This window comes from Channa argus, chromosome 17 (assembly GCF_033026475.1).
Source record: "Channa argus isolate prfri chromosome 17, Channa argus male v1.0, whole genome shotgun sequence".
Classification (NCBI taxonomy): domain Eukaryota; kingdom Metazoa; phylum Chordata; class Actinopteri; order Anabantiformes; family Channidae; genus Channa; species Channa argus.
The window spans coordinates 17,742,609-17,757,027 of record NC_090213.1 but is presented as its reverse complement, the minus strand read 5'-3'; the positions used below and the strand labels follow the sequence as shown (position 1 = coordinate 17,757,027).

General features: G+C 40.7%; 1 protein-coding gene across 1 annotated transcript; it reads left to right on the top strand.

The window, feature by feature from the left end:
* Positions 1-1,455: 1,455 nt before the first annotated feature.
* hnrnpub (heterogeneous nuclear ribonucleoprotein Ub) lies at positions 1,456-11,904 on the top strand. The gene is made up of 14 exons (XM_067481685.1): positions 1,456-2,045; positions 3,436-3,550; positions 5,504-5,583; positions 5,702-5,841; positions 5,978-6,077; positions 6,628-6,740; positions 7,409-7,672; positions 7,754-7,873; positions 7,969-8,097; positions 8,204-8,372; positions 8,506-8,787; positions 8,874-9,142; positions 9,224-9,361; positions 9,793-11,904. Exons 1-14 carry the CDS (start codon positions 1,601-1,603, stop codon positions 9,841-9,843), a joined length of 2,415 nt encoding a protein of 804 aa, XP_067337786.1. The 5' UTR covers positions 1,456-1,600; the 3' UTR covers positions 9,844-11,904.
* Positions 11,905-14,419: the final 2,515 nt, after the last annotated feature.

Here is a 14,419-nt window from a genome sequence, read left to right as displayed (position 1 = left end):
CTTGTTCGTTTATTACAAGCTCCTCGGGGAGGCGGTAATGAGCTAATCTGCACACAAGGGGTGAAAGGGAAATGCGCTTGTTAATATGGTTTTCATTTGATTTTTTTCTCCCTTTCAAAACATAAACAGTTTCTCTACACAACAGGTCCTCGTTTGTAATGACAATCTGCAGTGGCAGATAAACATGTCTGAGTGGACGTGAAGTCAGGAAGTCTGTGATAGATCCACAAATATGCAAATCTAAATCTGGGGATATTATTATTGATGAATTCACCCTATATTTACCCTGGCATTACCAATAGAATACAATAAAAAAAAGGTACATACACAGAGACGGATTTTCTTTAAATGCCCAAAACGGTTGCTGCACAGGAAAAGATATACCAATAATTATTCTTTTATGGGTCAAGCTGTTTCATTCGATGGGTAATAACAGGTTACTACTAATAATGATAATAATAACTATGCATGTTCTTCATCTTGACGTTGTTACTACAATGTAGCTTATGTAATGAGCTTATACTGTTTTGATTACTTTATTAGCTACTTAGGTAGCTTGTGAGTTGTAAAATGGGGGCAATCAAGTCGTATTATTATGCTGTATTTTTGTTGTATTATTAATCTTAATCTGAAAAATATCTACAGTATGTATTTATGTACTGTGTTGCATCTGCATATATTTTATGAATTCATTGTGAGAAGTAGCAGAAAATGGAAAAACTGAAGTGAAGCGGGAAATGCCTGAGTAAAAAACTTGTAAATGTAAATGTTCTTAGTTGCTTTACAGTAGTGGAACTTTTTATGGATGTATAGAAATAGTTAGCCTGTTGTTAGGGTAAAAGTTATTGTTTGTTATAATATGCAATAACTTATCCTTCTTCCACGTAAGTACAAATACTAAAGTGTGTCTGGTAGCACATATTGAAACACTTTCTATAAATGTAATAGCAAGCATATTAAATTAAAAACATGTTTTTTAAAAGAAATATTTTTTTTCTAATATATACTTTATATCTTAATTATAAATACAACATACAAACATATTTACTAAAAAAACAAGTACTTTAAAAAATGTTTATTTAATATGCTTGAAATATTTTTCATCTTATTGTACAAGAAATTCTTAAAAACGATAAAGTTCTGGTGAGTAAAATGGTAAAGATTCAACACAGGTAGAAACACTTGATGTAACTTTTAATACAATATGCTCAAAGATTTGTCTCGCTTTGGTCGCTCTACTTGTAAAAATGTGTGTGAATTTTGCAAACACATACAGGGAAAGTGACTTTCGGTGCGTTCTCCTGAATTTTCTTCCCACTTGTCCACAAAAAAAAAAGCTTTGTTGGGGGTTGTTTTGTTATTGAGACGGCGACAGATGGTGGGCGAACTATAAAACCACTCTGCGCTGCTCTTTGAGTAGTTACGGTAGACCCTGACAGCCTCCTCCCCTTCACCGCAGCACAGTGTTTTACCGGTGAAAGATTGGTGGAACAGCGGGTGCCATTTGGCACAGAGCTAATATTGCAACAATTAACAAAGGGCATCTGGTAATTTATCGTCGTATTTGTGAATTTATTGAATATTTTGCCGACGATCCAAAATGAGTTCAATTAATGTAAAAAAGCTGAAAGTCAACGAGCTGAAGGACGAGCTCAAAAAGCGTAATCTTTCGGACAAGGGGCTGAAGGCCGAGTTGATGGACCGCCTGCAGGCCGCGCTGGAGGAAGAGGCCCTAGCCGGAGAGCCCTCGCTCGATCAAGAGCCTGTGGCGGACGAGGGTCTTGACCAGGCCGCCGACCAGGAGGGTATGGGGGAGGAAGAAGAAGGCGAGGGCCCCATGGAGGAAACCATGGAGGACAACGAGGAGCAAGAAGAGCCGCAGAATGGGGCCGACGAAGATGTCGCTGCCGACGACGAAGAGATGGGTGAGGGGGAGGATGATGGCGACGAAGAGGATGAGATGGATCCCATGCTCAAGGCAGATGTGGACGACATCGAGAAGACCGACGCAGATGATGGTGAGCCCGGGGACCAGGCCGCTGAGGGTGAGTCGATCGAACTGATTATGAACAATGTGATTGTTTGGATGGACTGTGGCTGGATGTCGATTTTGGCTACATTAGCATTATGTTACCGCGGGAGGGGCCGGCTGGAAATGCTTACATTTGAATGCGCTACCCTAGCACCCAATGTTGAGCTAGCTAGCTTGACCTCACAAGGCTAGTCAGCGTTAGCCACAAACGGAAATCGTTAGCCGTGTAGCTATGTTAGCATCGGTCGCCATCGTGGTTAGCCGACGATAATCTTCTTGTGACGTTAATTAACGATAGTATAGAGGTCAAATCTCAGCTTTAATACTGTACCCTTTTATAATTGAAGTTTCTTAGCGACCATTAGTAATTTGTATGCGAGAAGTTGGCTATTAACGTTAGTTACGCTTAGGTTCCCTTTTCCTTTCGCTTGGTTAGCATTTTAGCTTGTCAGCTAATGTCCTTTTCTTTGTTTGGTGTAACGCTAGCTGTAGCTACTTAGCTTGCCGACGATGTAGTTAGTTCAGGGGTTCCCTTATGCTTCTGGTACGAACTAAAGCAGGATGGAAACAACGTTGTGCAGCAAATCAAAATCCAAACCTATATCTACAAGTGGCCTCGCAGGAGAACGAAATATTTCAACATTTCAAATGTTTTGCTACGATTGGTAGAGCGTCGTGTCCCCATGTTTGTGACCCGTAGCTCAAAATGGACACGAGAGCGATAACGTTACCGAAGGGGAAATTACAATCAAAAGAGTTTGAATTCCTTCCCTTATTTTGATTCGGGGCTGTTCTTGACATCTGTGTATATAAGGGAACACCTGAACTGGCCACGGCAAAGGCGGACGGTGTATCAGGTTGTTTTTAACGTTAGCACGCAGTTAGTTTGTCCATGGATGGTTTGGGAAGGGTCTTGCTTGCTGCATCACCGGAAAATGTGGATCTACAACGAGTAGCCGCTTGAGTTATGCAGGGTTAGAATGGGTTTAATTAGGGTTTCCCCCCAATTTCCTTGCATGATTCATTGTCCCACACAACAGAGTTGTCCTCATAATGAGCCACACTTCTAAATGTACCTGTACAACATAAGCCCTTTATTGCGGGGTGAGTGTCCCTTTTACTTTGCAGAGACTTATTTTACCAGCCCCAGCAAACACTGTAAAAATTTTTCCTTTGGACCAGCTTACATTGTAATTGCCATCTGGTCATTAGAGCTGTTACAATTTATGCAGTATGATTGTATTGTGTAAGTGTACTGAGGTGTTGCCTCTTAACTTAATATTCTTATGGTCGACACTTTCTCTAATCAACGGGCTTTGTGGGCCAGACTCCCACTGCCAGTCCGACCTCTTTCTCACACAAAAAGGAGCACCTCATTCTATATCTTTGTTCTATTTTCAAAGGAGATGCGGACAAAGACACGAATGCTGATCAGAAGAATAAGAAGGGTGTTAAGAGACGCCGGGAGGAACATGGAAGGGGCTACTTTGAATTTATTGAAGAGAACAAATACAGCTGGTAAGGATGGGACAGAGCAAATATGGCCTTCAGCATCCCTGAAGCGCCATCCATAGCTTTGTTTACTTGTATTGGCTTTAAGTGCCGATGCACACATAAATAGTGAGAGGGAGAACCTCTTCTTAAAGTATATACTATTTACAACCTTATTTACACATGTTTTGAGGGTTATCCCTGACAACCTAAAAGCCTTACCATTTACCTTTTTACACTGCCCACTCATATTGTGTATTTACTGGACTGCATTCTGTACCAGAAGTGCATCTATCAAGTCTCTATGAATTTTAACATCTGTTCCTCATGCCCAGTATTGTTTTGGAAAGCCTGTTGTGTCCTCAAGGTGAATCAAGGCTGCTCAAACAAGCAACACAGGAAAGTAGCAGATGTGTCCTTTTTGAATAGAGGGTGGGTGGGTGGGGGTAGAGGTGAAAGGTTTTGGGGGGGGGGGGGGTGCAATGCTGCAGGGTAGCACACCAGGATACAGTATTGAACGTCAACGAGGAGGAGCTTGCTATTGACGGTCCATCGTTTTGCCTCGCAATGGTCTGCTTTTTTCCGTTTTATTTTTATTTATTTTTTTGGTTTGTTTTTTTTTTTTTGTCTTTTCTTTCACTGGTTGTATGATGTCAAATGATATTTATGTCTCATGTATCATGTCTTTTGTGTGTAATCATGGTATGACAGTGAGGATGTGTTTATATAAGCAAGACTTGCTTTTTCCCCTTTGCAGGTGACATTATGCATGGTGTGTGTGGAGGAGTGTGAGTGTGGATACATGTACCTACTTCTTGGTCAGTGTTTTGTTTTCATTGCCCTGTTTACACCCTAATGATCAACAGGCAGGGAATGGAACTGCAGTCTAAGCTTATGGGAACATTCTTCAGATGTTCTGGGCACCATGATTATTGAAACAGGATAGGCTTTTTTTTTTTCCTTTTACTTTTTTCTTTCTTTTTTTTTTTTTCTTTTTTTTTTGCAAGGGTGTATTATTAAATCTCAACTTTTCCTTGTTACACAACCCCTCACCCACCCCCAACAAAGCTCTTATTCTACCCTATGTGAGACAGCGTCCACTGGGCAGTGACAGGCCAACAGAGCAGTAGCCAGTATGTGCCCATTGATGGACTGACTGCCCATATCCTCTCAGCATGTTTTCCAGAGCTACCTTAAATCTTTGCCTGTAGCAGCCATTTGTACAGCGCTTAAGGTTCAATGGGGGCCATATAGTGACAGATGTCTGTGGACTTGGAGGGACGTTGAGAACTGCTGAAGATGAGGATGGGACAGTGAACCCCAAGTCTTTCTCCTTACTTAAATGCTCTACTGGGCTTGGATCGTTCCTTCAAGTAAACAATTGTTAGGTGTAATTAAAATGTCTATATTTAAAAGACTTTGCCTAGTTATTTGAACTGTCCATTAGATATTGTGGTACCTTATCTCAAGCTACAGAGTTGGTAAGTTGCTGTAGCTCTAAATATACAGAGCTCATTTCAAGCCGAGAACAGTGAAAACCCCCTGACCTTTTTACATAGCGGTCCACACGGGTTAAATATAACTCACCCACCACTGCTGTAACTGACTCCACAGAAATCACAGAATATAAACATACTCTAAAAGTCGAGAGATGTACTTAGATTTTTACTGTTTACAGTGGTTACCCCTGCATGCTAAGGCAAGCGGGGGTCGTTTATTTCTGTGTATCTGTCACATTTTAGATTTCGCTGGATACTGCAAGGTAAGTGTTGTCTGCCAAGGCCCACAATACAGCTGACTTTCCAAAAATTTTGGACACTCGCTTCACCTGTTTACTGGTTTGTATTGTTTCCTCTGGTTTGTCTTTCCACTTTTCTCCGCACATATTTTTGAGGAAGTGGTAGCCAAGGCAACTATATGTTCCAAGCAGCTGCATTGATGCGTGAATCCTCTGACTGACTGGTTGGTGTCTATTTTCAGGGCTTCATTTAAGTCACCTGTGCCACCCCTGGAGGAGGAAGACGAAGAGTTTGATGATACAAAAGTTTGCCTTGATACCTGTAAGTTTTCCTAATGTAGCTGGTATTCATGTAGCGTTAACTTGAATGTCTGCTAATCTGTCAAAAGCTTTTATACATGGAAACAGACAGATGAGTTTTTGCCATGTTTGTGCTCCAGACAACTGCGACCTGCACTTTAAGGTGTCACGAGACCGGTACAGTGCCTCGTCTCTCACGATGGAAAGTTTTGCTTATCTGTGGTCCGGAGGCAAGGCAACCTACGGTGTGAACAGTGGCAAAGCTTGCTTTGAGATGAAGGTATTCCCACATTGAAGAAATATAACTCGCATTTTCATACAGCCCTTACAAACTCTGGCTAAATGGTAATATCAATTCAAACACTGGATCCTATTCAAGGTTTTGTTTTTTTTGTTTTTTTGCCTTGTGTCAACAGATTACAGAGAAAATTCCCGTGAAGCACATTTCCAGCAAGAATATGGAGATTCATGATGTGCAGGTTGGCTGGTCCCTGGCTACTGGCACATTGCTCCTGGGTTTGTCTCTTTTCAAATTTACCCCTCTAATAATATATGCTGTTAGATGTGTCCTCCTAACCTTCCAATGTCCCTGGAATAAAGGGTTTGTAGCCAACAGGGACTTTCTAGTTTTCTCGTAGCAACATTTCATTTGTCGTGATTTAGTCATTTGTCATGATCTACTTGGTTGTGACACATGGTGGATAAAGACATTATTTATAATAATTACTTCTATCCTCCATCAAGTGTTACAAATTGTTAAATCATACAAGCTGAATAGTACAGGGCTCCAAGTGCTGTAGAGTACTTGGACTCAAATAAAAAAAAAAAACACACTGTCAAGCAAATGCATACAGTCAAATAAGAAATGGTACTCATGTTAATGAAAGGCAGTCTGTCAGATGAACTCCCTCTAGTGGATTATCAGCATGTCATTAAAATAAAATGGCTAATCTCTGGTTGCATCATAGTAATGGTGCCTGGTCTGATAGACCCAGTGTGTGTGGGAAATATCGTAGTTATAATCAACCACAAGATGTATTAATTAATGTAATACCTTACTATATAGGTGAGGAAGAGTATTCTTACGCCTACTCTGGAAAAGGAAAGAAGACCACAAACTGTGTGACAGAGGACTTTGGGGAAACCTATGAGGAGAATGATGTCATCTGCTGCCTCATTGTAAGAAAATGATTATTGCAAACCAGAATTACAATAAAGGAAGTATTCTCTGCAGTAGGGAGGTAAAACCCATGCTCCTTGAGGACCACAGCCCAAACTATCCCTGCATTACCCACTGCTGATTGCCTGGATCAGTTGTGTTCAGAAGCAGGGGCAGCAGTGCCACCGGCCTTCAGCCTTTTACACCCATGGCTGAAAAATACAATGAAGCCCATACGCTCAGTTTAAATCGTCACGACAATTCGGGTCATGCACAAAATACCAACATTGTACTAGTGGGCTCGAAGGATAAAGTCCAGTTAATGTCAGGAGCAAGTCAGAAGAATGTCAGAATTCCAGGCCATGTGTGAAATGAGGCTTGTGTTGCATTGTAGCCTCTAGATGTCGCCAAATGTCACTGCACATCTGGTCTTTTTTGTTTGTTTTTGGGTAGGGCAGGGATAATTGGAAACTCATCAGAGCTGCTGGCCTCAAAGGGCATGGGTTCGCCACAGTGGTCTTATTGATATAGAAATGTTTTGGTCTGCATTTATTTTCCCGGCTTTATTTTTACCACATTAATTGCAGTTGTTCACATGCTGATTTCCTCAGCCCTGTCTTTAATGTTTGAGCATTCACATTTCCCTCACTTTTTTTTTTTCCTTCCTCTCCCTGTTTTATTTACTTAGGACTTCGAAGGTGATGAGGTGGTGCTGTCATTCTCAAAGAATGGTGGGGAGCTGACTGAAGCTTTTCGGTTTAACAAGGAGACTTTGAATGGCCAGGCCCTTTTCCCCCATGTCATCTGCCACAACTGTGCTGTGGAGTTTAACTTTGGGCAGATGGAAACTCCATATTTCCCTCAACCAGAAGGATACACCTTCCTGCAACAGATACCTGTCAATGAGAGAGTCCGGGGGCTTAAGGGGCCACAGACAAAGGCAGACTGTGAGGTAAGGTTTTAGTTAGTTAAACATTTATTACGAATGTGACACTTTGATCATCGTGCATTCTTAACTTTTCATGTCACACAGATCATAGTGATGGTGGGTCTGCCAGGCTCAGGGAAGACTACGTGGGTAAAGAACCATGTACAGGAGAACCCAGGAAAATACTATATCTTGGGCAGTGACACCATAGTGGACAAGATGATGGTCAGTACCGTGTTGCCTTACCAAGGTTACCATGTTCTGCAGTTTCTATCCTGCTAGTTTTGTTTTTTAACATTTCACCTTATCTCATTACTTAGATTAACAGCCTGAAACGCCAGTCAAAGGACATCACAAAACTGACTGCCATTTCCCAGCGAGCACCGCTCTTCTTGGGAAAGTTCATTGAGATTGCTGCCCGCAAGAAAAGAAACTACATCCTTGATCATGTAAGCGTTTTTGTGAGGACTCACTGCATTTTGACAATATACAGATATGGTTGAAAAATCACATCATAAATAGCAGTATAACGAATTGTGTCTTTGTTCTCTGCAGACAAACCTGTCTGCCCCGGGCCAGAAGAGGAAGATGTGTTTGTTTGCAGGCTTCCAGCGTAAGGCCGTGGTGGTCTGTCCCTGTGATGGTGACTACAAGCAAAGAGTCCAGAAAAAGGTTGAGAGCGATGGTAAAGAAGTACCTGAGCACGCTGTCCTCAAAATGAAAGGTAAAGTATTTTGGGACTTAAAACCCATCAAATGCAGAGTGAACCTTTTTACTGAAAACTGAACTGTTAATGGCAGATTGGGTTCCATCGTTTGCCTGCCCGCTCACATTCTGCTTGTTGACTTCTACTGTAGGCTTCTACTCTCTGCCTGAGGATGGTGAAAGCTTCAACGAGGTCATTTATGCTGAGCTGCAGAAGGAGGAGGCTGCCAAGCTGCTGGAACAATACAAGGAGGAAAGCAAAACCGCACTTCCTGCTGAGAAGAAGCCGAATCAGGGAAGCACAACACCAAAGAGAGGCGGTGGCCTGCGCGGTGGTGGCCGTGGGGCCAAGAATCATTTTGGCCGTGGCAGTGGACCTGGACAGCGAGGCGGCGGCCGGGGAGGCTTCCAGAACAGAGGCAACTTTAGGGGAGGTAGGTTATTAGAAAATGTGTGTTCTTGTTGTGTGCTCCTCCCACCCCTTATTTTATTTTTAATGCCAATTACATTTTGTCTGCAGCTCCTGGCCCTCGTGGAGGCTTTAATCGTCCGCCTCGTGGCTTCCTACCTCCCCCTGCCTTCAGAGGATTCCCCAACCGTGGAAACTTCAACCGTGGCGGTGGCCCCATTCCCAGCCTTGGTGGATCCCCCAGAGGTGGACCAATGAGGGGTAACATGGGACCCAGAGGGGGGCCCATGAACAGAGGTGGCCCAATGAACAGAGGGAACATGAACAGAGGAGGTGGCTCCAATATGAATCGTGGTGGAAACAGGGGACATCCCAACCAGGTGGGTTTAATCATAAGGTTTGTAAATCATGCCAGTTAACATCCGCCCATCTGTTGCTGTAATCGGTGTCTCTCCCTAAAGTTTCAGCAGAGAGGTGGTAACCGTGGCAACTTTGGCAACAAGAATGGCAGCTTTGCTAACAACAGGAACAGTGGCAACTTTGGCAACAGGAACGGCATGGACAAGGCTCAAGCTTTCAACCAGAGCTGGCAGCAAGGGGTCAGTGTTTCTGCAGGGGGGAGAAGGGCCTAAATCAGCACACTGTCACAAGTGCTTCTATGAAAAGCACACTTGTAGGGAATAAAGCAGAAAATATATACCACTAGAGCAAAATGTTTTCCACAAAAAAAAAACAGACTACTGTCTCATCATATCACAATCAGGTTATTGTTGTGAATTCTGCGTTTCCTTTTGAAACCTGCATGAACAAGGGAAAAACTTAAAGCCTTTGTCTGTAACTACACTAAAACAGGCTAAAAACACAACAGCAACCAATATTGTATAGAAACTAACATTAAGTTCTATTCCAAAGTCATAGTTTGTTGAAATTGGTATAAATGTTTTTGTTTTTTCTCTCTTTGGTAAAGAACATGGTCAGTACAAAGGTGACGTACACTATATAAACTTACTACCGTTTGTGTCTTGTGCAGTTCTGGAACCAGAAACCGTGGAGCCAGCAGTATCAACCTGGATATTACTAAGACACTTGTTCTAATGGACTGGTGGCTGACACCCAAGAGCCACCACTTGCCACGAAACATCCTGCCTCCTTGCTGTTTGTTTTTTCCTTTTCCTACAACCCACTTTTAATAATCTAAAACCCACCAACCAACAACCGAGACTGAATGATATGGAGCAACAACATTCCACATCAAAGGAGACAAGGCAGCCTGAGTGTAACTGAAGGTTTATATATATCTATATACACATTTACGTGGGGTTTAGTCTTATTCAGTAACTGCTTTTTTTTCCCCTTTGTTGTATATTTCATTATCCTTTTCAACACTTTTAAATGACGTGCTTTTAAAAATAACATATTTGTAATATCAGGAACCAGAAACATTTTCCAGCCTGGCAGATGGTGTTTTTGTTTTTCTCCCCCCTCCCCCCCAGAGTTGTGTGTTTTATCTGTGCTGTGATTTTATTTCTCATCATTTTTTTTTTTTTTTTTTTTTTTTTATTATTACAAATTGTATATATTTGTTTTTCGCATAGTTTGTATGAGACATTAAAGATAAAGTAGTAATGATTGATTGAAAGAATCCTTGGCTTCTTGGCTAGAAGCATGGTAGCTGATTATATTGTTAGACTGTCAATATGTCAATAGTCTACTGTCAAACAGTTAAACTAAAGCAGCAGATAAATTACAGCATTATTTGTCTTTTGTTCTCGCTATCAAACTGTAACCTAAATCCCATAGACCCACAATAAACAGCTCGTTGGCTTTTTTTAAATTGTTCCTGGCTTATGACTTTTGATTCAGTTCAAAGGTGTGTAAAAGACCTTTGAAGGGGCGATGGCCGAGTTTGCTACTTCAAACACTGAGGACATCAGCCCACTACTCCTCCAGTTTACACGTCATTAGTCAACTGTTCCGTCTTTGATATGTGATGTCCTGTCTTTTAACTCTTCCAATGTGCATTGTTTTAAGTATTTTGGCCAAGCCATTTTAAGGATCAAAGTAAGCCATTTTTGGTACAGTATGTATTTGATTCCTTTCCGAATTCTTTCAATTTATATTCAAATGAAGGCACTAGGCTTTGATTCTCAGGAAAGCTGTGGTTCCTAGATTGCCAGTGTTTTAGTGCAGTAGACTTTTAACAGCAAACACTGATTTTGAGGCCATTAATGGCCAGAAAATCAGAACCACAATAGCATTTTACTCCTTTGCATGTGTATCTTTTTTTTTTCTTTTTTCATTAAACACAATTTTAGTTTTAACCAAGTTTCTAATTACTGTAGTTGGGTGAAAGTGGTTGGAGGGAAGCAACGTTGCTCATCTTCACCAGCAAAACCTAAAGGGCTTCACAGTGTCAGCACATCCACACACCCATCAGATGACTGTACGGACCGACGACGGTTACTCAGTTCTCAGCTCTTAAACCATTATGTTGTCTCAACACTCCAGAGTTGATGTTGGTGACTGTGTGGCCCCAGCAATAATGGAAGCTGCTCATGTTTCCCGCTGCGTTAATTTGGCAGAGGACGCCCAGCTTTGTTTCTCAACACTGTAACAACATCAAAGCTGGAGAACAAACCCTTAGTGTAGCTCAGACAAGCCCAACACTCCAATGTGTCCATTTGCTTTTGTTTCTTAACAGCTCGCGTTGATAATTAACAAATGTGTACATACTATTTTAACCATGCACGAATGTTCATTAATTTTAGTAATACGTGTATTGTGACTAAGAGAATTGTTAGTTTGCCCCAGTACTGCTGTGTGATGAATTGTCAGTTCTATTTAAATGTCTGGACGATTTGTGCCGCCCTGTTTTACTGTACTGGATCCATACATCTAGCAGAATGTAAGCTTTGAGTTTACAGGATGATCTATAATACAACAGACACTATATTTTTATTGCGTTCCGTTGCAGGTTGTACATCAGGTCTTTTATTATTAAACCCAACAGCGCAAAAGCTTTGAGACTTTAAGATATGTTGTCTTTTCTATCTTGACAGTTTTTGATATTTGTGTTAATGAAAATCGGAATTGTATTTTCTTTTTAAAATCGTCTCAACTCTATTAAAGTTAAAGAAGCTGGTGTAGAGTGACTGTTATTTTTATTTTTTTTTACAGTGCCTACAAGAACTCATGTCCAGCGGGTTTTGCTTAACTGCCTTATGATGTCAGGGTGAAGAATTTTAAATGATTTCTCATTAGGATAAACTGGGTGATCGCTGTTCTCGTAGCTCCACTAGTAGTTTACTGCAATGTTCCGGTGGTTATTGAACCACAGTCCAGTGCAAACGTTTGCATCGTCTTAATTTGAAATAGCAAAAAATAGTAAAAGTATGTTTTATTGTGTTAGCATAACATTTAATGCAGTACATGCTTTACAAGTGGTCGTTCATCTTCAGCAGTAACAAAAATGGTCAGTGAGTGCGTAAAAAGAAAGTTTGATTAATTCATGAAAATTATATCATTGAAAATATTTGAATACGCCGTTTATAAAATGTCCTGTTCTGACACCTATGACTACCGTCTGAGCAGTGTTTGTATTCACCAGGTGTCATTTTCTCCCATTCTTTATGGCATAAGTGTTCCAAATCTACCAGATTGCCTGGCTGTCTGCCATGTAGAACCTTCTCACAATCTATCCACAGGTTATGATAAAACATCACTGTATTTTTTTAACCATTTCTGAGTCGACTTTGCTTTTTGCTTTGGGTCATTCTTGGAAGAGTATTATAGTGTGTCTTAATTTTCTACTAATTCTGTCTTATAGTTTTTACAGTCGGTGCTAGTATCCCTAAACACTTTAGGGATACATTTTCATATCCTTCAGCTTTATGAAAATTTACCAATTTCATTTTGAGCTCTTCTGAAAGGGATTTTTGTGAGCAAATTGCTTGAGACTGTTCGTACCTTGTGGTAAATTTAAAGTGCAAGTCTGGTTGAATACACCTGGTGTCACTCATCAAGCATCAAGTATTGAAGATTAGATTAAAGATTGGACACCTGATTTTACATATTAATGTCAATTACCTAGAGTATTTATCAAGGGGAATGCAAACTTCTGCACTGATATAATTATTATTTAACCATAATTCTCTTTTTGTACAGTCTTTAAACATATTTGTCACTTCTGATGTTGAAAAGTACATTCATACTAGCTGAATGTGCATGAAATATATTATTCAGGAAAAAAATCAGTCTTTGTTTAACTTTTTTACCATTTTAACTTAGGGTGTTGCAAACTTCTTTACTAAACCGTCTTCACAGATGGATCATGACTAGATCCTTTTGTCCTCCGAACCTTATGTTGGTCACATTGTTCCTTTGTGACTGATCTCTGTATATTTTGTAGCTGAATCCCAACCTGACGTTTTGATTCTTACTGTTTTACTGTATTTTTGCTCCTGAAGCTTTCTCCAAACGGTGGAGTGTGATACCTTCAGCCCTACATTGCAGAGGTTGATGGCGATTGTTGTTTATGTCGTGTTGTTTTTTCTTCACAGATCTCAAAATGTTTCTGCCATTACCTGTTGTGGATTCCTTTGCCTGACCCATTCTGTGCTTTCTTTCTTTTTCAGGACATTCCAAATTCACATCTGTCTAGTGTTGAGTGTATGAGTGTGCAATGTCTCCAAGTGGCCCCCTTTCCTTCTCATTTTCCAAATGACTTGCTTTCATCCCACATACAGCTTTCTGCTTTCTTATTAACAAGGTATTGATTTAGAACAGCACATTCCCGGGAAATAAAACACACCTGTCAGTCATGGGTTCCATTACTTCTGAAAGACCTCAAACTTGGGTCATTTTATATAAAATGTGTAAACGCCATCAAATAAATGCTTTTTATCTTGAACTCAAATGTCTTCGTTGTGTACAGCACACACGAATGACTTAGCCTCCCAGTACACTGAGGAACAACTAGACTGACTGGGACATTTGACGTCCAAAGAAACGGAATAACTTGGATTCCCAGAATTTTCTTTGGATGTTGTCATCAAGTAAAAAAAAAAAAAAAATGCCATAATTCCATCCTCTTAAACTTCACAACTCTCTCACAAGTGACCTTGGAGGATGAGCAACCAATTGAAATACACTCACTGGCCACTTTATTAGGTACACCTGTACAATCTAACGCAATTCAGTACAGAAGCTCGGCAATGAATTCTACTTTTACAGTTTAATAATTTCTCAGGTTTTGAGTTGAAACTGTCCGTTTCGGCCCCCTCATTCAAAACTTCAGCAACGTTGAAGCACCTCTTCTTAATCACCTCTTATGATGTACTCCAGTACAGGTCCACCAACCACCATGACCTCAATAATACACAGAGAGTAGAATTATCAGGTCTCTGACAGTGTTAAATTAAAAACTGAGACATTATAACATTGTAAAAGAATTCATGGCAGAGCTGCTGTATTGGATTGTGAGTGTACATTTCAAACGACATTCAGTAACATGGAAACGTCCTAATGCCTTTAATTTCCCCTGACATGTGCTAATCCGTGCACTTCTTGAAAAGGTCTTGTATGTTCTTTGTCTTCCCAGTGGATCTTTTCTTTCAGATAAAGAACGTTTGCCCCTAAAATCACCTGAAATCTAAAAA

Bases quoted from the DNA above. Each gene is read 5' to 3' on its own strand.
- hnrnpub (XM_067481685.1), top strand. From the start codon at position 1,601: ATGAGTTCAATTAATGTAAAAAAGCTGAAAGTCAACGAGCTGAAGGAC. The intron at 7,673-7,753 runs GTAAGGTTTTAG...CATGTCACACAG, and splicing joins AGACAAAGGCAGACTGTGAG to ATCATAGTGATGGTGGGTCT. The intron at 8,098-8,203 runs GTAAGCGTTTTT...TGTTCTCTGCAG, and splicing joins GAAACTACATCCTTGATCAT to ACAAACCTGTCTGCCCCGGG.